General features: G+C 35.0%; 1 protein-coding gene across 2 annotated transcripts; it reads left to right on the forward strand.

Moving 5' to 3' along the window:
* The first annotated feature begins 813 nt into the window (after positions 1-813).
* On the forward strand, positions 814-25,380 carry LOC101740688 (carboxy-terminal domain RNA polymerase II polypeptide A small phosphatase 1). 2 transcript variants are annotated; one of them, XM_012693016.4, is made up of 6 exons: positions 814-994; positions 1,081-1,197; positions 1,498-1,811; positions 13,470-13,651; positions 16,663-16,816; positions 17,305-25,380. In XM_012693016.4, the coding sequence occupies exons 2-6, from the start codon at positions 1,125-1,127 to the stop codon at positions 17,461-17,463; spliced, it is 882 nt and encodes a 293-aa protein (XP_012548470.1). In that variant the 5' UTR covers positions 814-994; positions 1,081-1,124; the 3' UTR covers positions 17,464-25,380. The 2 variants fall into 2 exon arrangements, with proteins under 2 accessions (XP_012548470.1, XP_004929198.1); XM_004929141.5 differs by having other exon boundaries at positions 823-870.
* Positions 25,381-25,514: the final 134 nt, after the last annotated feature.

Consider the following 25,514-nt stretch of genomic DNA (forward strand, 5'->3'; position numbering starts at 1 on the left):
TACTTACCTCTACCCTCCATATTTTTTTTAATGAAATACGTACTCAACAAATGTTCATGATTGACTTCCACGGTGAAGGAATAACATCGTGTAATAAAAATCAAACCCGCAAAATTATAATTTGCGTAATCACTGGTGGTAGGACCTCTTGGGAGTCCGCGCGGGTAGGTACCACCGCCCTGCCTATTTCTGCCGTGAAGCAGTAATGCGTTTCGGTTTGAAGGGTGGGGCAGCCGTTGTAACTATACTGAGACCTTACAACTTATATCTCAAGGTGGGTGGCGCATTTACGTTGTAGATGTCTATGGGCTCCAGTAACCACTTAATATCAGGTGGGCTGTGAGCTCGTCCACCCATCTAAGCAATAAAAAAAAATATATATATAATATGATTCATAATAGGACTTGTAATTAGTAATTACTTAGTATTAATAATTAAATAAGTAATTAATTACATTCGCGCACTCAATGATACACACATTTTTTTTTATGAGAGCGATGGGTCCGGTAGAGATATATTATATTGAATCTGGACGAGACTCATGAATCAGAGTCCTTAAAGTAGGTTTACTTGTGGCACAATGGCGATGGAGAATTCACTAACTAGAAAATATAATTATAAAAAAAATAATATAAATACAACTTCGTTCTTCGTGTTCCCGCCAAAAACTTCAACCACAGACTACTGAGAGCCCAGGTAGCATAGCTATTTTTTTTTATTTTTTTTCTCCCATTTCTTGGCCTGCACGGTTTGTGCGTCAGCCACGCAAGTAGCATAGCTTTGGAAAAGAACGTAAAAAGGTTGAGAAAATCGTTTTGACATTTGACACTCGATAGTTGTTTTGTAGAGTTGTAGCGCTTGAAAGTTTAGGTAAATACCTAGCAACTAGAGTACCAACAGAGAAAATCTTGCTTTCTCTTTTTAATTACTTAAAATACACTAGTTTGAGAGAGATGTAGTAACGAAGTAATTTTATACGTTGGCTGCATTTGAAGTTGGTATTTGCCATCGCCAAGAGCCTGCCATTTTGTAAAATAGAAGGGAGATAAAAAATAGTTTTATGGTGTTAAAATTTTACAGAAACTCTGTCGCCGTTTGTATTAAGGCCAAAAACAAATGTATAAATGGACGCATCGTCCATTATAACTCAGGTGTCACGGGATGACGAACAATTAAACAATTATGGACCCGATAGAGGTAAATCCCAACTGAATTACACCTGTTACTAACTAGCTTAGAATTACAGCATAAAGTGTTCTCTTCAGGATTCGTAAATATTTATTGATCGTGATTTATTTATACTTCATGGAAGAATAGATGATTGGCCGAGTACATTTTGTGTTTCGCGTGAGTGTTGTTTGAAGTAAACAAATTGGAACGTGCAGTTGTGTCTACCGCAACCTTGAGTCTTTACTGAAATGCCAATTATCTATAAGTGATCGTACGACGGCTTGTGCAGTAACAAGTTCAAGTGATGATATGTGATGATCGTTTTAGGTTCATCCCCTGGTGTGCAGCATAATGAGGGTGACGGCACCCCAGTTTCGGGGTCGACCCCTTTGGGTGGGAAGAAATCTAGCGGGACAGGCGGCTTCTTGCGATCGTTGCTGTGCTGTTGGCGCGGTGGCCGAGGCAAGGGACCTCCCGGAGGCAATGGCACCAATAGTATCGACGGCAGGGCTTCTCCGCCCTTGCTGGTCATGTCTGAACATGCCCCCAGACCTCTGTTACCGCCAGTGAGACACCAGGACATGCATAAAAAGTGTATGGTTATTGATTTGGATGAAACATTAGTGCACAGCTCATTCAAGGTAAGTCAAAACTAATAACTTTTTCAGAATCTCTGTGGCAAAACAAGTTGAATTTTTCAACATTTGTATACAAAATAGAATAATCACTACCAAAAAAAGGTATTAAACTGTACTTCATCTTTAAAAAAAATTAAAAATCAATGTAATACAAATTGGTCTAAACAGCGATGGCGATTTATGGAGTGTGGAAAGCCATTTGTATGAAATTAAGATTCCATCTGAATTTTAAATATCAAACCTTTGTGTAGTGCTTAGACATTTTGTTTGAATAGCTGATACATAAAAAATTCTGTCCAAAGGCAATAACATAAAATTAATTGTAATAACAAGATTTCTGTATTGATTATATGTTAGCGGAACATAGAAAACCAATAGGTGAATATTAAAGTTATAGATAAAATCACTTATAGTCAAATGGGTAATAACATTTCTCATCATTCGTCGATAATTTTATTGCCTGGGAAGTTAGGCAAATGTGTGTGATACTTATGTACTGAATTATATTAAAATTTTTTGGTTCTCAGTTTCATTGGTATAAGTATGTGTCTGCCCATGGCTTCATTGTTATTTTGACTTTCAGAATGTTCTCTATTTATACTTTCCAACTTCTTATAACTTACCACACTAATTAAAAAAAGTTATGAATTTTTCAATCCTCAGTCCTGTTTTTAGTTACTATCCAAGGCTACAATTCAATATTGAGGAAGAAGTCCATACATTGTTGTGCTTATTAGGGTGTCTTAATTAAACACTCATTTAATAGTTTTCATATATGACTCAGTGTCAGCTGTTAGACAATACCATCATAATTTATTGCGTTGCTCAATTTGGATTCAACTAGTTAAATATTAAGTTTTTCTCCCGTGTTATTCAAAGGATTGCTTTGAGTGTATTTTTTTACTTCTCATGCAAAACAATGTCTTTGGCAAGATTTACATATTTCATTTTTTATAAATTTGTGAAAAAATTATCTATGAGTACATAAAAGTAGCATTAGTGTGTATACATAAAACTACAATAAATGTTTTCAAAAGGTTTAAAGCTCAATGTACTAATAATAGTTTACGTACAGCAACATCCGTTGTTCTAATACTGTTCGTAGCAATAAACTACTGTTGTACACCAAGTCCTTTCTACACTTTTATTACTGGTGGTAGGACCTCTTGTGAGTCTGCACGGGTAGGTATTATAGGTGGTCATTATAATTTCTCATTTTCTTGAAGTGCTTTTCCAATAATAGAGATTGGTTGATTGTATATTTACTATGACATTTGGTAGAAAGTGAAGTTGATTAATAGGATACTTTAGAATATATTTATTTGATCTGCTCCACCAGCTTTAATTGAGGCATTAAGTCATTCATATGTGGCTCTAATTTCTAAATATAATTAACATATCAAGCCAATTAGTATCTCGTAAATACGAGTATTTAAATAATAGGTTAACAATAGGTATTTTTTATTATTATTTCTCATCCAAAATCTATTTTTTACCAACCTTTGTAGACTAGTTTAGGAATCATTTAAACATGAGTTGCAGTGCTTTGAGGAAGGCAATATTAAGCCAGCGGTAGGCAGCGGCTTGGTTTTCCCCTCGCATTGCTGAAGTCCATGGGCGACGGTAACCACTCAGCATCATGTGGGCCGTATGCTCGTCTGCCTACAAGGGTAATAAAAAAAAAGCTTTGCATTTTTTTTTCAAATAACAAAATGTTCATAGACTGCCTTGATAAGTGCCTCTCAATTGTTTTCTTCTTTTGTATTTATATAGAATGGTTTTTAATTTATATTGATGTAAGAATTTCGTATCGTAATTCTTTTATCGCTCTGTGCTAACACGATAGATAAGGTATATCTTTTATCGTTCGTAATTCATTGGTATCGAAATAACCTTGAAAATGCAGTGGATTACCTGAAGACAATGACATGTTATGTTTTGATTTACGAACGCGAAACGTGTTGCAATTTTCATTGAAAAATGTTATGCGGAGGAACGATCGTCTTTGAACTTGGAATTCTTTTGGAATAATACATGCAATTATCCGTGTGTTGTTAATCACAATAATGTACTAGCCGTAACATCGACTATAACTTTACTGTGTTCACTCTACGTAGCGTTTAAATATAAAATTGATACTTATCTATAAGTATCATGGAGATAACGCGTCTGTTACATAAGGTAATATAGATAATTTAAAAGAAAAAAAATATATCATACGTCTATAGTCTGCCCAGGACCTGACATAACAAGAAACATTAAAATATCGAAATGTTACGAATGATAAAGAAAGTCGCGATAGTCACATAAAATTAATGGCCACAACAGATTGACCGTAAAAATAAAACATTAATAGCGCGCGAAAGCCAAAACTAGCCAATCAGTGCCTAATCGTAATTTGTCGTAGCTATAAGATCGAAATTCGCGTGATACTCAATCATAAAACTGACCGTTTCTTCGGCTACCATAGTAAAAGAATGTGTCCGTAATATCGCTAAATTAGCGATTGAGATTGTGACGTGACATTGTTTTTACGAGCATACGGCTCAGCTGAAGATGTGTGGTCACCATCGGTTATGGACGTTGGGAATTTTAGAGATATTCAGGCAAATCCGCCTAATTAAGAAAAAAATCTAATTAATTATTTAATCAAGCCTTTTAATCGGTTAACTACAGAGTTCTCGATTAAGCGATTTTTGGTTAAATAATAGATAACATTTTTATTGCTCTAGATAGGCAGACAAGGTCATGACCCGCCATGTATTAATTGGTTATCGGAGCCTGTAGACATCTCAGCGTGAACCCAACACTCACTTTGACACGTGACATGAAAGCTTCAATTGTTTAATATTATATTACATCATAAATAATACATTACGTACGTTATCTACCGTTGAAACAGGAAAACATGTTTGTTTTCCGCTGCCGAAACTGGCAGGATTATGGTACCTACCCGTCCCGAGGTGATAATACCTCCTACCACCTATACATAAGAAGATTAAGATTAGGTGACATAGTTTTTCATATGAGGCCATCAGCGTGATGGCCAAAATGGCCTAACCCACAATTTTTCAAAATTGGTGCTTCTAAATTGCAATTTATTTGAAACAAAATAAATTTTGACGCAAAACCGGCCTATCCCTAGTTTCAGCAATAGATAACAGATGGCTTTGTAAACATTATTTTCGCGCGTATTGTTTTTGCCTACGAAGCAGTGTTACCTCGATATCTCCATACTAACTATGGTAAGCTTAGGCCATTTTTGCGCTGACGGCCTCATATATAATATTATATAGTTGTTACCTTTATTATTTGGCTAAATATTGTGGATCACGACAAATGTTTTCCGGTTACGGAGACCTGTGCTTTATTAACTTTTCAGTTTGGGAATTGGAGCGTGGAACGGGCGCCGCGGCGCCGGTCGAAGGGTTCTGTCTAACAATAAAACTGTAACAGTTGCGATTATAATAAAAGATTTGAAAGTTTCAATAGTTCGTGTCGTGGAATGTGTTTTTAATACGCTTTTATTAGCTTCAGACAAATGTATGTTTGTAACGGAATCTTTGAACATGATTTTGACATCCTTCAAGACGTCGGATTAACTCGAAATTTGTTATACTTATTAAGGACTGACGACAATTCAATTCTAAAAAATATTGAAAAAAAAAAATTGTATAAATTGAAATGAAACTAAAAAATGAAAAATAAATAATAGTTTAAAAAAACTAACAAAATACGCTTTTATAGAAAATCCAACTAAAAAATAGAAAATAAATTTTAATTAATTTGAATTAAAAATGGTGTAAGAAAAAGGATTTCACTGTAAAAAAAAGCGTGAGGTGCATGGTATCAGTAGTTATAAATATTTTATGAACAGATATGAGTAGAAGGGTTATTTTGATGATACCTGAAAAGCACCCCACGCTTTTTTACAATAAAATCATATATTTTTTTACACTATTTTTAATTAAAATTTATTAAGTGACAGTATACAGATTCGCGGTTTCGTGCAATTTACATTTGAAATAAAAAACAATTGTATTTGGAATTCGAGTTCACTTTTCATATGGTTGCTCTTAATAGTGGAAAAACGTGTCAGCGTTATAAATATCGAATGAAAGCTGTTTTCTGTGATATTAGAAGAGTAGCTATAAATGTCGCGTAAGTTCCGATCGATATCTTCTGTGTAGTTCCGTTCTGAAGCGGTTGTAGCCCAACTGGAGAGACGCCCGAATCGTTTCGAGTGTATAGTCTATGCCGGGTTATTTATCGACACATGTACAACTGCAACATTACACGTGTTTTCGAATTACTTTCGAAGTAATTTGAGTGGTCGTGGCCTAAAGGATAAGACGTCCGGTGCACTCGATGCAACGGTATTCGAATCCCGCAGGCGGGTACCATTTTTTCTAATGAAATACATACATAACAAATGTTCACGATTGACTTCCACGGTGAAGGAATAACATCGTGTAATAAAAATCAAACACGTTAAATTTAAATTTGCGTAATTACTGGTGGTAGGACCTCTTGTGAGCACGGGTACCTACCATCACCACCACCACCACCCTGCCCATTTTTGCCGTGAAGCAGTAATGCGTTTCGATTTAAAGCGTGGGGCAGCCGTTGTAACTATACGAAGTCCTTAGAACATATCTCAAGGTGTGTGGCTCATTTACCTTGTAGATGTCTATGGGCTCCAGTAACCACTTAACACCAGGTGGTCTTTGAGCTCGCCCAACCATCTAAGCAATAAAAAAAAGGTGTCATAAACTGAAATCACCCCGATCCCCCTGGCACGGGGCGGTACACCCATGCCTATGTATCGAAACAGTCTTTAATTTTGACTTGAAGTATGAGACAGCTCTTATACAATACAATTGTGACTTCAACTCATGTCTCATACTTGACAGAAGATGCATGTGACAAGGAGACGTATGGAAATGGTAGTGCAAGGTAGAGGGGGAAGAGGTTGACCGAAGAAGACATGGATGGATATGAATGACGATATGAGAGAGAGAGTGTTGAGATGATGGCTGATAGAAGAGAATGGAAGAGAAAAATTAGTTGTGCCGACCCCACCTAGTGGGATAAGGTGTAGAAAAAGAAGAATAACTCATGTCTCATACTTTACAGAATATATATGTGGGGAGTGTTATTTTTATTACGTTTTTTCAGTTTTTTTTTTTAATATTTATTTTGTGCCTGTTGCAATTGCAACATTCTATTAGGTTCAGAAAGAGATAATAGTTTAAGGTTAGAGAGGGTAGTTCGAAAAAAGGAATAGTTTTAGAAAGACGTGTACTAGGTGATTGTGAAGTAAAATAAAGAATTTGGCTATATTCATCCCACTTTTACTCATGAACGATCCCACATATATGTAGATACCACGAAATGATTGTCGCAGCCCACATATGACGTAGTCTTAAAAGCATAAAAAAACGTATAATTTTTTAAAAGCTTACGCAATGAAACGATATAACGTTTGGAGTTTGTCCCATGCAGTTGAAGCCTTTCAAATACGCTGTGTCGTGCGGTTACGTCACTTAAATACACTGCCATGCCTTCCTGTCCTCCGATATGCCGCTATCGGCCAACGCGAACTACATAATTTGTGGTTAGATAAATAACAAAAACCAATATACTGACAGTTATTTAAAATAGTAACAAGATAGTGGCTCTCATTAAAATTGAATGAAAAGCAAAAAAAAATAGCGGTTGAAATTTAAATTAGGAATTTTCAATATCTGTCATTTAACGTCTCTCATATTTTTTTTTTACATTTCTTAAGTGCTGGCCTAAAACACTTAATAATTGATACGTTGACCGAAAGTGCGTCGCGTTTTTTTTTTTTCGTCATCTATTCGCTGGTAGCCTAAGGGTCTCGGATGGGTAACAGAAGAGCCTAAAAGCACCGATAGTGGATCTGGGGGATCCGACAAGATATTATTAAGCCCAGTCGCTTGGGTCGGATATGAGCAGTTACATACAGTGTTTGCAAACAAAACGATTTTGGAAACACGAGATGTGTTCTCCGATTAGGAGAAGACAAAACACAGAAAACTGACATGAAATTTAAACAACAAGGTCGTACAGTGTTTTTCGTATCCTTCTTGTAGTATATGTTTTTTGCCGCAAAATTAAATTTAAGCGAACCGTAGCAAGCAATGAGATTTAAAAAAATACCCGGTCTGATACATTGTATTCTTATATAAATATAAATACGTTAGAATTAATTTTTGAAAAATAAAGACGGATTTTTGATTTATTATTATTATTTTTACTTCCCCTTTTTAAAACCTTCGTACGTTCTTGCAAATGTGTACTGCGATGTTTTATTGCGAGACATTTTTACTTCGAGCATAAGTGTTTGTGTACTAGGATACAGTATTTTTTGTCACCCCTACGAAAAATCGACAGGTTTTTCTTTTAAATATTCTAATACAATATGTTGATAACCCTACTCAATTTACGGATTTAAGCTACTAAACAAAACAAAAGAAAATCTGTGAACAGAAAGGTGGTTAAATTTTTACTATCACTAAACATTTATAACTTAAGTTATTAGACGTAGGCCTGGTCCACAGCAGACATCACAAAGTGACGTTAGAAGCCCTTACGGTAGACCTTAGGCTGCCTTTAGCATAAAGAATAAAATCAATTAAAAAAAACGGTGATGTATATTTTTAAATGGCTATCGACTGTCCAATGTCTTATCGATCGATACATCTACTAAATTACTAAAAATAATATGCAAAATATATGTTACATTCCATTTAAGAAGCTGTTTTATATTAACCATTAGTTACTATTTACACATGCCTGCATTTTTTTTTGTCTCAACTAATTCGTTGTTTTTACGCTTCAACTGGTTTTTTTCTGGCGTGACTCATATTGTAAACAAACGTGCGCCCGTTCATGGATCGATTGATTCTCAAACAGCGGCTGGGGAGTTCCACTAGCTTAAAAGACGTCATGTTGTTAATTGAAACAAATAAAAGTTAATGACAACAAATCACGATAATAATTAATAGTAGATATTTTGAATGTTATAAAAGCAATGTCCGCTAAGTTGATCTTTTTCGTTTTTAATTTCTTTGAATATTTGATATAATATACTTTAAAACTTAAAATGTTAGCTTTAAATTATTGAGTACTTTTGAAAAATTGAAAAAGACATTTTCGCATTTTCAGAATAAGCTTACGAATGTTTTTCGTCATTTCCCAGTAATATCTTGATTTTTTTATAGTTACCCAAAAATACATTGGAATTTATACGGTACGCTTGTTTTTTTATAGTCGCTAGATTGGTTCGTAATCGAAAAGTTGTAGATTGTAAATTATAGCCAGCGTTCTAGTTCTGAGTACTTGGATAGATAGAATTCGTTTCGCCATCACCGTTCACTTGACTAACGTTGTTATTACTTTCAAATACTATGTAAGACCCTTATCACTGGTAGTAATAATTTGAATTGGCGTTTCAAAAAATTAATGACACGGTTTATGAATGGTACTCGTTCAGATAAAACCAAGGACAATGAGTTCCTCGTAGGTAATCGAGAAGTACACAAAGTTACCTTCCAAATTCAACACCAAACCACCTCGTCTAGTTTTGTAACGTCATCTGAATGGCGCATGCTCTCAAAATTTCATCTCGATTAATCGAGAACAGATTAAAATCGATTAGATTAGTTTGTTGTTCCAATTTGAAACGGAGTGTCCTGATTTGCAACAGAAATAGTCAAAACAGTGGCATCGACCGCGCTCAAAAACATGATGTACGAGTAATCAAGTAAAGGATTTGGAGACGAGTTAGTTATAAATATTGTACTTATTTAGGGATAGGCCTTTACGATAACGGTTGGAGGTATTTAAATAATTGTTTCGGTCGCGGTATTGTCAACGTGCTCTTGTAACTCTTGTAGCTTCAACAAATTAAGATATATCATATTTTATCATAGTCCAATCTGACTGGTCGTGTCTCACTATTTCATAATAATCACTGATGAGAGATTATGAAATTTTGCATGTAGAGTGGATCACAACAACTAGGTCACAATGTTTCGACGACAAATAAAAACTGATTCACTACATATACGAGTATATCCGATATTAAATAACATAATTACACATAGTAAATACCGTTCACAATGACAGTGTGCTTACGCATTGACAACATAACTATTATATTATAATTTTATTATACTTGTTTACGGCGTTATTATTGTAATTTTAATATCAGAGATTCATGGCATGGACGAATAGATCAGCATAGAAATCAATATCGGTACGGTATATAGTGAAACAGTTTACTTTTGACTACAGATTGTTGAATCTTCTTAATATCATGTCGAATATTTTTGGAGTTCTGTTTTAGGGATGTCACTTAGTTTTTCAGAATAATTTTTGGGGACTCCGTGAACTGCTCAATGATTGGCTGAAAGCTCGTCAATGGCAATTAGAATCTTAAATCTTCTGGTAGTTCGGTCGAAATACGTCATTTTATTTTAATCAAAATAGAATACTAAGAAGAGAAAAAAAATATTTGAAGATTTTGCGAATAATATTTCATTAACACGTTGCCGCCATATGTTATGAATGTTATCATTATTAACTTATTATGGTGAACTCGTTTTTGGTTAGCCGTTCGCATGTGTCAAGGCTTCGACCTTGAATACACAATCGGGAATCAGCGTTCGTTCGTATTATGCTTTGTATCTGGCACTTGGAGCTTTTGTTGGCATCGAGGTTGTACGAATTAGACTGTTGTATAAAATAGGCTCCATAAATATTTATTTTGCGAATAATTTATTTTTACTGCCTAAATATCAAGGGTGAATGTTTTTGCGGCGTTAGAATTGTGTTTTAAGTACCCGCTATTATTTTCTATAACGTCATTTATTTTACTCGAATTCCTTGAGGGGGATTCGTGATGAAATATTACTTACATTATAGCATTGTCGTGCTATTAAAATTGTAACTTGGAAACTCCTCCACTTACGTATAAGAAGGTCTTATGCAAAATATTAATTTATTAATTATGCAGGTATTTTTATATTTAGTCGTACAATGCTTTTGATTCCGTCTACCTATTGTAATTTTGTTCTTTTTTATCTGAACGTTGAAGGCAATATATTAAGCATTTATAAATGCTATTTTATATGAGTTAAATTGAGAGCTAATTTGTTTTTTGTTTTAATCGAACTGAGTTTGCAGTCCATAATTTCGATGATGCGTTGAACGATTTATTGATTGAGGGGGTGTTTGTGTCGGGTTTGATAGTTAACGACAAAGGGTAGATAGGTCTTCCATCGAGCGGGTGAAACTTCTCGGTAGACGGACGGTCCGAATGTTGTTGTTTGGGAACTTGCAAGTTTATCTTGAAAATGTCGTTAGCGAGATTAAGGCATCTGTCAAATATCTTGTGTTCTATGATGGCTACGCGCTACATCGCCCTAGATTAGCACTCTACTATCTGTCTATAGGTGTTTTAAAAAACGACTAAGACGTTTTACCGTATCCTATGTATTATATCAACAGCGATCATCAGCCATCGTGTGCGCGAGTGGTGACCAGTTCGTTCGGCCTATTTATGCCGCTAAGCAATTATCCGTTTTGATTTTAAGGTTGGACCGTTATGTAGCGGAATGACCCTACGGCTGACCTGCTAAATAGTTACCCGAGCCCACAGAGCGTTAATTCTTCTCGAGACTTGACCTGGACCACCCTTCAAACTGAAACGCATGACAACTTCTCGACAGAAATAGGTGGTTCACAACCGTGCGGGTTCTTAATACGTCCAGTAGCTACAAAGAATTTCTCGGATAAAAATGTTCAAGCGCAAACATCATTAACTAAGAACAAACAAACTTTTTTTTTTTTTATAACTTTTCTATCGTTCGAAACTTTTCGTGGCAATGTCGTTCGTGTGCCAGTGAATTTAGTTTCCCATAGCACCAGTCCAAACGTGGATGTGTTGTAGCGTTCTTGCATTGTTTTACGATCCATTGTTGGACAGGTGAAAGTGTACCCTGAGCTGTTTCCATTACCCGTTTTGAAGTCTCGTGTCAGCGAGTCACGCCAATTTTAGTGGCAGTTGATGATAGCACGTACCTGTTCGGTGTTGACGTCACGGTCACAAATCATTTTAATTTAGAAAAAAATAAACATACCCACCAATTTAGATTTTTTTTATATTACTCATCTCATAAGTTATAAATCGTGCGGGTTTTGTCTTTCTGCCACCGTGTTTTTCGTTGATCGTTGAAGTCCGATAAAGTGTGACACTTAGTTGACTTTGGTAAATCGGTACCCGTCGTAAGATTTGGACCCGGATAGAGATAGCATCACTCGATATGAACACGCCAAGCAAATCGATATCGTCATATATATTTAGCCACGCGACCTTTTAAATTTGCTTTACGTATTGCTTGATCGAAACAACATTCGAAAAGTAACGGTAAATTAGTGACGATTTATATCGACTTTTGAAATCTATTTTGAATAATAAATTAATTTACTTTATTCAGGAATTTAAATCGATTTCTCAAAGATCACTGGCAAAATTGTAATAACTAATTTTAATGTTATCAATAATAATTAAATGGTAATGTAATCAAAATATTTATTTCTCACAAATGTTTGGGGTCATATTGAATGCGAATGTTTGTTATCGATAATTAATGACGAACTAAATTAGAATTTACTTTTGCTTTTAATTATCGTCTAATATTAAAATCAAGTTAAGTGACCTTCGCACGTTTAAAAAGAAGTTTTCCAATAGTTATGCACGAAGAAAAAACTATAACCACAACACTGAGATTTTTAAGTCGGATCCTCTCAAAAGTTTTTCATAAGAAAATGCAGTCAGAGTAAATAGTCATAAAAGTTACGTCATATTTGAAGGTCAAGAGTATTGGGCTGTTAAATATACCTTAAACAACTTTAAATTTAATATCGACATTGATTTGTGTCACCTAAACGCTAAATGATCGACATAGTTTGGAACGATTTTTCATCCATAATGGTGGGTAGTTACGAAGGTTCCCCACAATAATTTTGAAAGATTCGAATAATTGTCACGTGAGTCACACTCTAGTCTCTATGTACTTACGCATTACGAAGCAGCGATGATGATAATAACATTTGTTTCATACATTTATGATGCTTAGAATTCCCCAAGCTATCTACTACTACTAACAGATTTAAAATAATTCGTAAATCGTTCTGTAATTTAACTAATTAGTTCTTAAAAATAATGAAATAAAAACGATTAATGTAACTATTGTTATTATACTATACTATTGTAACTATACTGAGATCTTAGAACTTAAATCTCAAGGTGGGTAGCGCATTTACGTTGTAGATGTCTATGGGCTCCAGTAACCACTTAATACCAGGTGGGCTGTGAGCTCGTCCACCCATCTAAGCAATAAAAAAAAAGAATATGATTTAAAATATGTTTCTTTATTTAAAATCAAACGTTACAATAGGATCATTCAACAGACCGGTCCTCTGTATCGTCAGGCCGTCTGAAGCTCATGCAGCCACATCCTATAACACGTCGCTAGGCCAGAACTAAAGTGAGTCTAGGAACATTGTTCATGTTCCTCTCGGCGTTTCTGTGTTCATATTAATTAAAAAAAATTTTTTTTTTTCCAGCCTATAAACAATGCAGATTTCGTGGTGCCTGTAGAAATCGACGGTGCGGTCCATCAAGTTTACGTTCTGAAGAGGCCGCATGTCGACGAGTTCCTGCGGCGGTGTGGCGAGCTTTACGAGTGCGTTTTGTTCACCGCGTCATTGGCGAAGTACGCCGATCCTGTCGCCGATCTACTGGACCGGTGAGTTAGAAAGAGATAACTATATTCCTGAACTTTCTAAAAACAGTGAGTGTTAGGTCCAAACCTTGTCATGATGTAAAACCAAAAATCACTCCAAATGGACTCAACTGGATTAACTGGAACCGCTGCGTTCATCGACAGTGCATTTCCAAAGATCTTTTCTGCCACGTACCATCCGGCTTTGGAATGAACTCCCCTCCACGGTGTTTTCCAAGCGCTATGACATGCCCATCTTCAAACGAGGCTTGCGGAGAGTACTTAATGGTAGGCAGCGGCTTGGCTCTGCCCCTGGCATTGCTGACGTCCATTAGCGACGGTGACCACTTACCATCAGGTAGACCGTATGCTCGTCGGCCTACAATGGCAATAAAAAAAAACAAAAAAACAAAAAACTAATATGAAGATTGGCACTTTAAAAAAACACGCAAAAAAAATCGACAAGATTTAGACTACGATTTTTATGAAATGGATCAATTTGTTAAATATGGGATATTAAAATTACGATGAACCTCATTTTTAATGACTGTTCTATTAATACATAAATGAAAATAAATATCGTAAGTTCGTACGATAACTTAAAGAAAAATGTATGTAAGTATTGCGTTTATTTCTTGTCGTCCAATTTATGTAATTTTTTGAGATTTGTTGTTTCTAACGGTAAGAACTGATTCCATGTAAAGATCCCGCTACAATAATTTGATGGGCATTAAAATCGAGAGTTCCCTCAAAAAGCGTAATTTTGACATATAACAATAGGCTTATAATATAATATAAACCTAAATATCAGTTGTATTGTATTCAGTTCTCACACTTGGTCTAGTATTTAGTTTGATGAAATTTTACTACATATCGGGTCATTGTACCGCAAATTTAACATAAATGGCAGTGATTTAATAATCTAAATAATGAACATGATTTTAAAAATTTTGTGATTCAAAGATATTAGCTTAGAGTCATTTTGTTCTAACTACTATGTTGCTGTTGATTTACTGATACCAGACGAGCGCTTTAGCGGTAATCAAAAGAGGACTTCTTTATCATGACCTCCCGTCACCTTTTTCACTGGTGGTAGGACCTCTTGGGAGTCCGCACGGGTAGGTACCACCACCCTGCCTATTTCCGCCGTGAAGCAGTAATGCGTTTCGGTTCGAAGGGTGGGGTAGCCGTTGTAACTATACTGAGACCTTAGAACTTATATCTCAAGATGGGTGGCGCATTTACGTTGTATATGTCTATGGGCTCCAGTAAACACTTAACATCAGGTGGGCTGTGAGCTCGTCCATCCATCTAAGCAATAAAAAAACCTGATTCATGAAAAATAATAATAATTTGTAACGTTTTGTAATTAAGAACAGCGACGCTCAGTATAATTATTGCAATGCAAAAACCATGACGATGGCTTACGTTGAGCCGCGTGGTACTGCGGGAAACTCATTGTTCATTCACATCAAACGAATACTAGTTGTGTTATTCATTATTTGTGATGCAACGTTTACCCATCTATTCGACATCAACATCAGTGCTTGAATAAATATCAATAGTGCCAAGGCGAAACGATATAAACACAAATAAATTGTATTGCTAAAAAAATTTTTAGGGGCATTTGGGATGTGCAAATATCGACCCGATCGACACATCTAAACTGTGTACACGATCTCGTTGTTACTTTATCAATAGATTATTTTATTGAATTCTACGGCCTGTTGCTTATTCTGTGGCAATAAAAACTATATTTATTAACTGTTTAGTATCTGTGAAAGTGGGCAAATGTGGGAAAATGAAACAGAGCCGCTGAACGTAACTTCTCGGGATCCTCCAAAAAGTACACTGAAAAAGTCTTAGTAAATGACCACCATTTTACTGAGATTATATTTCATCCCATATTATCTCATTTCATTTCATGCCATGTTTCATATTAATCAACTTCATTTCATTCCATAATTTTTCATATAAAAAAGTGTTCATTAAAATTAAAATAAGACTTGACTAAAGGTTACCAGGTCATAAAATCCCTTAAAAAAATATTACGAAGGCGTTCGATTTTCGTGTATTAAGAAAAATATAGTTACAAATAAAATACTGAATGTTCGTCATGTGTTGTTCAATACAATTATAATGATACCTATACAATAATATCCTAGACATAAAGTATAGTAAAATAAATATATAGGTTGAGCCGTCCAGATTTTAAAAATAAAAAACGCGTTACGTTAGTGACCGTTTCACCCTCTACCCCGTTTTCTATCACTTGTCCGTGACCTATCGTATAAATTATAATACCGTTCAGTAAGTGAAAGGTCAAGTTTAACACGCCACCGAAGCTTGGTCTACTAATAGGAAAGTTTAGGTTTAATCCCTGCGCTCTTCTAATAATAATATGGAGTTTAGTTAAGTAAGTAAGTATATGGAATGGAGTGAGCATCATTTCAAACTAGACACGACCCAGAAGAAGATAGTAGTCAAGGATGGCTCGTCTACCGGCAACGATAGATTTGGGAAGCGTCCCTCATTGTTGATACTTCCCAATACCATTACTAACGTTGAGGCATATCAGTTCAAACTCTCTATTTTATTGTCCTATTTTTCAAAATCGTACGCTTGACCGTTTAGCAGCTAAAAAGGCAGATTGGTGGTAGCTATCTGTGTAGGTTCACAATATACGGCACCGTACGTATAGTGTTTTTTTTGATTTGTGTGTAATTTTATTTTTCGATCGTGGTAGTGACGATGTAACACGCAGTTGGTATGCCTCCGACTGTTGACCCATTTATTTGTATTTGTGTTATATTACGTGCAATACAGGAAATCCCCTCCCTCCACGGTCGAGTTCACGAGACACTGTCTATTTTCTCACTCTCGCTCTTCCTAATGTGTATCTTTTCTCTCTAGCCGTAACGAATCTATCGCGAGTTAAATCTTACTCTTAACGCGTAGTCTAAATAAGTTTTACTTCAAAAATATTCCAGGAATAAAACTTTTGAGTATCGTTGCTGTGTGCCTTGTGTTCAAAGATGGGGCGTATTCCGCGCGCGGCTGTTCCGCGACAGCTGCGTGTTCCACCGCGGCAACTACGTCAAGGACCTGAACAGCCTCGGGCGGGACCTGCGGCGGGTCGTCATCGTCGACAACTCGCCCGCTTCTTACATATTCCACCCGGATAATGCTGTACGTATTCATGCTCACATGCCTTTATGAGTACATGAGTACTCGAGGTAGAGCTAAGAAAAAATTGATGGATAACAAGGGAGTGAATATTTAGCGCCGAGCCCAGATGACTGGGAGAAGGGCAGGAGAATGATGATGACGCTTTTATGAGTACTTTGTTCAATTTTGGGTACAAAAATTCTCAGTCGGCTAAAAATAATTTTTGAAAGTCGATATAAACGAGTCGTCGGTGTGCTTTTTTTATTTTTGTTGCTTAGATGGTTAGACGAGCTTAAAGCTCACCTGGTGTTAAGTGGTTACCGGAGCCCATAAACATCTACGTAAATGCCGCCACCCACCTTGAGAAATAAGTTCTAAGGTCTCAGTATAGTTACAACGGCTACCGCACCCTTTAAACCGAAACACGCTACTGCTTCACGGCAGAATTATACAGGGTGGTGGTATCTACCCATGCGGACTGTTAAAACGTGATGTTCGTTTCGTCACAGGTGCCTGTCGCGTCCTGGTTCGACGACATGACAGATTCTGAGCTGCTCGACCTGATCCCGTTCTTCGAGAAGCTGAGCAAAGTGGAGAGCGTGTACACTGTCTTGCGCAACTCGAACCACCCGTACAACCCGACGCAGAACAACTCGCCGAGCACATAGCCGCGGCCTCCGCGCGGTCGCGTCGCCGCCCTCCTCCTGGCCCTCGACGCCGCGAAGCGGGGAGCGAACTACGTCTTAAGTGCCAATTTTGCCTTCTGGATAGTGAGGACGTTATTCGTACCTATATTACGTATTAGGTATTTTTTAGATCGTAAGCGTTCTATATGATGGATGTGTGATGTTGTTTTGTCGTATTGTTTTTTTTTTTTACGTATCGATAGTTTTTCACGGTACATCCCTATATTGATGTTGGTTTTTTCTGTTTGTTTTGTTTAACCGCAGTGTAGTTTGCTCGGGATCAAATACGAAGTAAGTTAGGATATGAGCAAACCGTACGACCCAAATACTCTTTTGTTTTTTTTTATGTATCGATAACGGTCCGTCCTGTATGCAATCGATTTAGATTATAACTGATCGGAAAATCGCCTCGAGCATTGAGCTGTTTAAAATATTAAGGCTTAGCTATCTATCTGCTTGTCGAGGCTCTTGAAAGCTGGACGGTCATCAGAAAATGCGACTCGTATTTTTTTTATTTCATTGCGGTTTTTTTTAATTAACAATATTCGACAATAATCGATAATATGATTTGTTTTTTTTTATTGTATAGAAGTGAGTTATCGAATTGTAACTCTCGACACCGCCGTTTTATTTCGAACGAAACGATAAAAGCTATCACGAATTCTAAATATGAAACGACTGTTATTGTACACTAATATCGAACAATAGCGAAAACAAAACGTGTAAATATTTTAATTAAGGAATGTACGGAAGCCGACAAATCATGGTATAGATTTTAAAATACCGTTTTTAAATAATATATTATTGTGTAAATAGATTTTACAATTCGTTGTTTAAGCGAAAATCGATACAGCACTTAATGTGGGAATAGAGTAGGGCTCGCTTTTATCGATAATGTTACATGGTTTTTTTTCCACAAATCTACCAATTAATTAGTAGTGATATTATGAGTAATTCTGTTCGCTTACAATAAATCAAACAGAAACCTGATTTAGACGCTCTAAGAATCCAGTTGAAAAAAACCAGTGTAACATTGAATCGAATAAGGTTTGTGCACACTAGACGTAATCCGTATGCGTTTGTAATTATAATTGTAGCTTTATTGTGTACATACCTTGAGTAATATCAATTTATTATAATTGTTTCTCTTAAGTAAAAATCATTGATGACAATAATGAGTCAATCATTTGTGTCATATGAGTTGTTTTTTTTAATAACTAATTAATAATTATAAGTTTAAGATTCCAAACACGGGTGATTGTAATAGAGAACGAGATTTCAAGTAACTTTTTATTTATTAATTTTTTTTTTCGTTATTTGGAAAGTAAAGCACTTTTGAAATATTTAAATATGAACATATAAAAATACAATAAATTATCAACTCAGTATTAAAACTAGCTTTGTAATGTTTGATGCCATTTTACACGATTAAATAAAATATAATGTACCATATTTTAATAAACCTATATCTGTTTTTCTTTTTGTAATCAACGAGTTTTAAAACATCGATTGTCGTAAATTCTATTTTAAAGGCATACGAATAAGTTACATATTACTATTTAAATATGATATGATATAAAAAAAAATACCTACAATGTACAATGTACACAAATCGATCCACGAATAACGCTCTTATGTACGAATGTAATATGAGGAATTAATATATAAAAATAATAATTAAATAAAACGGATTGGTGCTTTCAGTATTAGTTAAGCAGTTTGATAAATTCTATATGTGACGAACATTACTTGTGAAGAATATTGGACTAGTGCACGTTTCACATTGATAATATCTTTTTTTAATATCTTTTTTTTTTTAAATGGCTATGACGTTCTAGTACTACTAAACACTGAATTTGTAACAATGGTTGATGTTGGGTTAAAATATTTTTTGATTCCGCGATATATATTTTTCCGCTTTTTGTTGTTGTCGTAATGAAAAGTTGTTTGAAATGACAGTGTTACGACACAAACGCGAGTTAGATCTTATGTCTCGAGCTGGACGGTGGCTTTTACGTCTATGGTCTGTCCGGGATCCCTTGATCTATATTTTACAAAAAAATTGAAACGAACACAATCGATACTTATTTCATAGTGCGGAAAGCTCATTTGTCTACGAGTTTCCCTCCGTCAATCATACGCATTGTAATTCGATTTATAAAGTACAAAGTGTACAATATAACACGTTCAACGCATTCTTACTACGATTTTGATGTTTAACGACCTTTAACGGTTCTCGATATGTATTCGGCAAACTTATCGATAGCGATGAGGGTATATTGTCGGGCGAGCTATCGAGTTCCAGTGGTAACATTTAAAAACTGAATAGTTGGAGGGTAGACAGATTTATCTGTTCTTAATAATCTGCCCGCAATCTTCGGCTTACATGTGACCACGGCGCTCGCAATATCGAAAGGTCGATAAATTTAAAAATCGTAGTAAGAACCCGTTCAATAGTTGAAATAGTTTAATACGTATCGATATAAAATGAACATTTACAATAGGCTCCGTCGTGTTCAGTTGTTTTACGTGCCGCGTAATGAGGGAGGGTCAATGAATTGAAAAAATATTAATATCGATATTTTACAAATCGCGCCACCCCATGTTGTGTCACCACAGGTGTGTTCGGTCGGAGGTTGAGCGAAATCGATTTTGTACTATTTTAATTTTAATCAATGTTTTTAGTCTTAAATTAACATCATCTATTTCGATTATTGATTATGTACATAAGTTGTTTTTTTTTGTCCATTAACTTAATACGATGAAAATCTTCTAAAAGGATTTCACTAGTTTATCGACATTAAGGTATATTATTTACGCGGCTTGCGTGTTTGTTGTTCATACTGTGCGCGTTGGTGCTAGTTGGTGGCGCCTTATGTGGCGACAGGGGTGAGGGGGCGGGTTGCCTATTGCTCGTAACGCACCTGACATTAGACAGTGATGACTAAATAAAATAAATAAATGAATAAAAAACAATTGAAGTCTTAAAAGTTTATATTGCACTTATCTAATTGTATTGTAATTAATAGTAAAATAAACCAAAAACAAATTAAGTATATGAAATTATTCTGACATATTTGAATAATATATGAAATTATTTTATTAACATATATGAAATTACTCTGACGTGTAATCGGAATTACTTGATTCTGAACTCTGATTCAGAATCAACTTGTAAGTTTATATTGATTTCGTCCATCATAGTATCAAATTAATCTCATATCAGTAATGACAGCAAGCGCCCCCTCCGGTGGTAGATTCTGCGAAGCACTGCTCTTGCTAGGGTCAGTGTTAGCGACACTCCGGCTTGAGCCCCGCGAGCTCACCTACATGTTTGGGTGAAGCTGAAATAGCTCAAGGCTATCAGCATAGGTAGGGAAAAAGCTGGCATGGATAAGTACTACCATGCTGTTTACATCTGCGATGAAGCAGTCAGCCGCACTGGTTCGAAGGGTAACCGTAACCGTAACAGTTATACAATAGAATTGAAACTCATGTCTTACGGTGACGGGATTCGGTTGTGATGTCCATAGGCATCGGTAACTATTTAAAAAATCGCCCCCCCCCCCCCCCGCCTCTCCGTCCCGCCGCTCACATAGAAGGCGTGGCCAACTAGTTCCGCGCGCACAATAGTGAGTGCGTCGCGTGCGCGTACTGCGAACGCATCCGAATCTAGTTTAGGTGATTGCAGCGTTATCTAGACCGAATTTTGTTGACGGCGACGCTTTAAATAATATTCATTACTTTTTTTTAAACTAGCTGACCCGGCAGACTTCGTAGTGCCTCAATCGACAAATAAAATACCTAAACTTTTGTATAAAATAAACTTAAAACAAACAAAAAGGAAAAACAAAATTGTTATTTTTATTTAATTCCGAGCATTTTCATATTTATCTACCTTTTAAACCTTCCCTGGACTTCCACAAATAATTCAAGACCAAAATTAGCCAAATCGGTCCAGCCGTTCTCGAGTTTTAGCGACACTAACGAACAGCAATTCATTTATATATATATAGATAAAACTTTTTATTATCAATATTGCAGTTTTATCGGGAGGTTAGATTCGATAGTTTGATTGCGTCGTTACGTCCGAGCGATTAAAAATGGCGGCTCGTCGAATGAGATTGGTGTCAGGTGATAACTTGGAGATTTTTAGAGGTTAATATTTTTGAAATGTATAAGAAATGCAAGCCTGCCAGTAAAGTTGAATTGTTCTCATCGATTTTTCTATTAAATTTTCATAATTGTTTCGATGAATTTGTGTCGTCTCTGTTTTTTTCTGTCTGCGGTTTAAAAGTGTCGCCGTAGTAAGGATGAATGAAATCAAAACGCGGTCCTCGGATCTCGCATTTAGTCCACGATGATCATATCAGGTTAATAAATGTTTTAATTTATTAAATGAAAAACAATATTTTTGTCGATGTCAAGATTCGTTCATGCTGCTCTTGAAATTACTGTAAAACAAAAACAAAAAAACATATTTTGTTAGTAAATATATTATTTAACACAATCATATTGCGTTTCAATCCGTTGTTCGAATTCAGATAGGTGCCTTGGCGATAACGTTTGCGTAATACAGGTAGTTTTCCAATGACAGCACAAGAGCGCATTATGCGGCATAATGCTCAACGTTGAATGTTCCAACTACAGCAACGCTTCGTACAATCGAGCACTCTCAAAACTACTGCTCTCGCGTGATACTCGCAATCGATACCGACTCAGTGACAGAAAATTGACAAGTGTCTTTTCTTTAAGTTGGCATTGATCGAAATTTTGTTTATATTATCGTTAGTAATATTATTTAATGTTGAAAAAAATTGTAAGGCTTTCGTTTCGTCGTAGTTTCTTAGAAATAATCAATGTTAATTAAAACTGTGCTAACTTAGCGCAATCTGCTGATGCATTTGAAAACTAATTCACGTTTCAATTAAGCTTCAGCATAATTCGGCATCGTGCGTCACTGAGTCGCATTATGCTCTGTAATTGGAAAACTACCCATGTATGCGGGCCGCCATGACAAAGGCGCCCGTCTGTGTGTATATGAACGAATCTTCCAGAAGCTTAAGATTATACGACTTACCACCATAGGCCCACTGTAGTGCATTTATTTTATAAGATTAAAATTTTTTAGGTAGGTAGTTTGTTATAGTAATATTATATGCGTTGAGTTCTTTTTACGTTTCTTGCGTTGTCCGTAAGTATTGAATTAAATAATGGATGTTAGAAAATAATTTACATTAATGTATTATTAACGCTGACACGTTTTTAAGTGTTGTTTATGAAATTAATATCGTCCGTTTTATTTTTTAATGTTTGAATATAGTTCTTGAAAAAAAAACCTGCAATAATAATTGTCAATTTTTCGATATTTTGTAAAGAACATTATTTAATTTGAATTTTCTATACGACTGTACATAGCGGTGTTCGTTTGAGTTTTTTTTTTTGCTAAAGTATTTTTCTGATTCGATGTTATTGAATAACTATTAATTTGTAATATCTTATTTACATTATTAGATTATATTACATTTATGTATATTAATTGGTGATTTGTTTTTATATACGCGTTTCATTGTTTTATGTGTTTTTAATATTTCGTTGTTCGAAGTTCCGCCTGGGGTCAGCGTAGATTAGATAAAGAAATAATAGAAATTTTGCCGTGGAACGATTGGCATAGAATTTTAAATCGTATTTATATGCGACTAAGGATGTTAATGTTAACTTCTATCGACGGAAAGAGATTGAAAGGCAATAAATAATCCCAATGAATCCTAATCTAATTTGAAAAAAAGCTTGATTTGTTGAAGTTTGTGTTTTGGTGAATAGTTGTTTTATTTGAAGATTCACGAATTTAAAGTAAGAATATTTAGCAAGTTTTTGGGGCAGCGTTTACACTTCTTTTAAAAATTATACATATTTTCAGAACTACTATAAGGCTTAGTATCTCGCGTTTACTTATTTTCATTTTATAATTGTTGACATTCAAACCTTTATTTTCTGAGTTGCTTTCGTTATTCGTACTACCCACTAAAATTTTATAAAAAGTAATAATCATTGTTTTGTACTGGTAAATGTGTTTTCGAGATTAAAAACTCTCAAATTTTTGTTAAAAATATCGATAACCGATTTCTATTACCGATTTCTTTTTCAAAAACTTAGACTATACTAATGAAAAGCACTTTTAAAATATACTATTAAACTAGGGCAAATTATTCTCTACGATTTCCGAGTTTCAGGATATTATTCGGTTCTCACGGGCGACTAACGTGTTAACTTTTCAACAATAAAAAATTGCGACGACTACCGTCAAATAATCAACAAAAACATTAAATAGATTTCTCTGCAAATAGAAGGAATTAATAGTATGTATTGAGTAAGTTTCATCGCATTAAGTTTGATCCCAGGTGTTTGTAACAGAAAATATACAAGCAAAATTCAAGTAAGGAATTGTATACTCTGATTTTGTGTCTAATTAGACTTCCATCCAAAATGTTCACGCAGACACATCGGGGCAGATTAATTCTAAATTAAATTACGCATTAATAATTTGAGGGTTGTGCTTTCGCTGTACCTAGCGCATATCTTTGTATTGTTAAAAAAAACGGATCGGTTATACAGTTTTCTTGCCTCTTAAGTATAAAATTTGATGTTAATAAATATATATAAAACTTAAAACTGAAAATTTGATAGTAATAATGAAAATCGATTTAATATTTTTTATATAAATTCGTGATTGTCATTGACATTTTGTAAGCGAAAAACTAATTAATAACGTAGCTTTTATTAAATTTATTATATTATTGTTTGATGTTTTGAATGCGAAATTTGTTTATCGTTCTATTTCGATGTGGTCCCAGTGCAATAAACAAAGAAAAATACTTAATTCGAAAATTAGAAACAAATTTTGTTTGTTCCTTTAAAGATCTAGTATATAATAACAGTAATATTCTATTGTAGATATTGTACAGGATTTTTAAGTAAGCGTATCGTAAAATTTCCAATTGTCGTTTATTCATCATAATCATATAATAATTGGATAAAATGTTACTATATGTTTGTTGTTCAGCATTCGTTATCATATATTTTATTGGAAGACGACTTATATGCACATAATATTTCATAGTCGTCACAGAAGGCCATACGTGAAGAAATACAAGTACACCGGACGGTTTATATTATTAGTGTTAGGAAGGGTTTTTGAAGTTATACATCTTTAGGCGCGTTATGAAAAATTGATGAGAATGGAATTTTACGATGCGCACGCACCGTGACACAAAATTAACAGAAATGAAGTTGCCCACTAAATCGCTCATTACAATACGACCGACGTAACTTGGCGAGCCTGAATATAGCCGCAGGTGAACTTTTTTTCAAAATGATTAAAGTTTAAATAAAAAAAAAGAAATTAATTTAATAAAAATAAAGTATAACTTCTTACGCGCGTACATAATACACGCACACGCACCCTTTTTTTACTAATATTCTACGTAACAATGGTCACGTCATTAAAATTTGTGGTTTTTTATTTATATATCTAAGAATATTATATGCTGTATTAAAGAAAGAATTGTCGTAATAGGCTACGATAATCGGATAATTGAAATGTTAGCCGATTCACTGATGTTCAAAAGTTTTATTGGAGATTTTACGATACGTTTTCACGCGGTCTGTTTTAAATAAATAAAAGTATATAAGTTTTTACAGAGAAAGAGACAGATGAGATAAATGTATTTTCGTGTTAAAACAAACGGTAAATAGATTGATTGGAGATTAGCTAGCTGGATAACGTTTGATGATGACAAAATTTATATAACGGTGTACATTTTTGATATCATGTTGTACAAAAGAGACATTTGGTAATGTTATTTTATAGGAATGAAAATAAATAGCCTTAATAATTTATGTTTTGTTTTTTTTACATTTCCACTAATCGAAAGAGCAAGTAAAGGCAGTTCTGATAAACAAGAAATGTTGTATGTGGTGATAAAACATGTTTTCGTAAAGTTGTCTCCTAAAAGACCTCTTGTGAGTCCGCA

The sequence above is a fragment of the Bombyx mori genome, chromosome 4 (assembly GCF_030269925.1).
Source record: "Bombyx mori chromosome 4, ASM3026992v2".
NCBI lineage: Eukaryota > Metazoa > Arthropoda > Insecta > Lepidoptera > Bombycidae > Bombyx > Bombyx mori.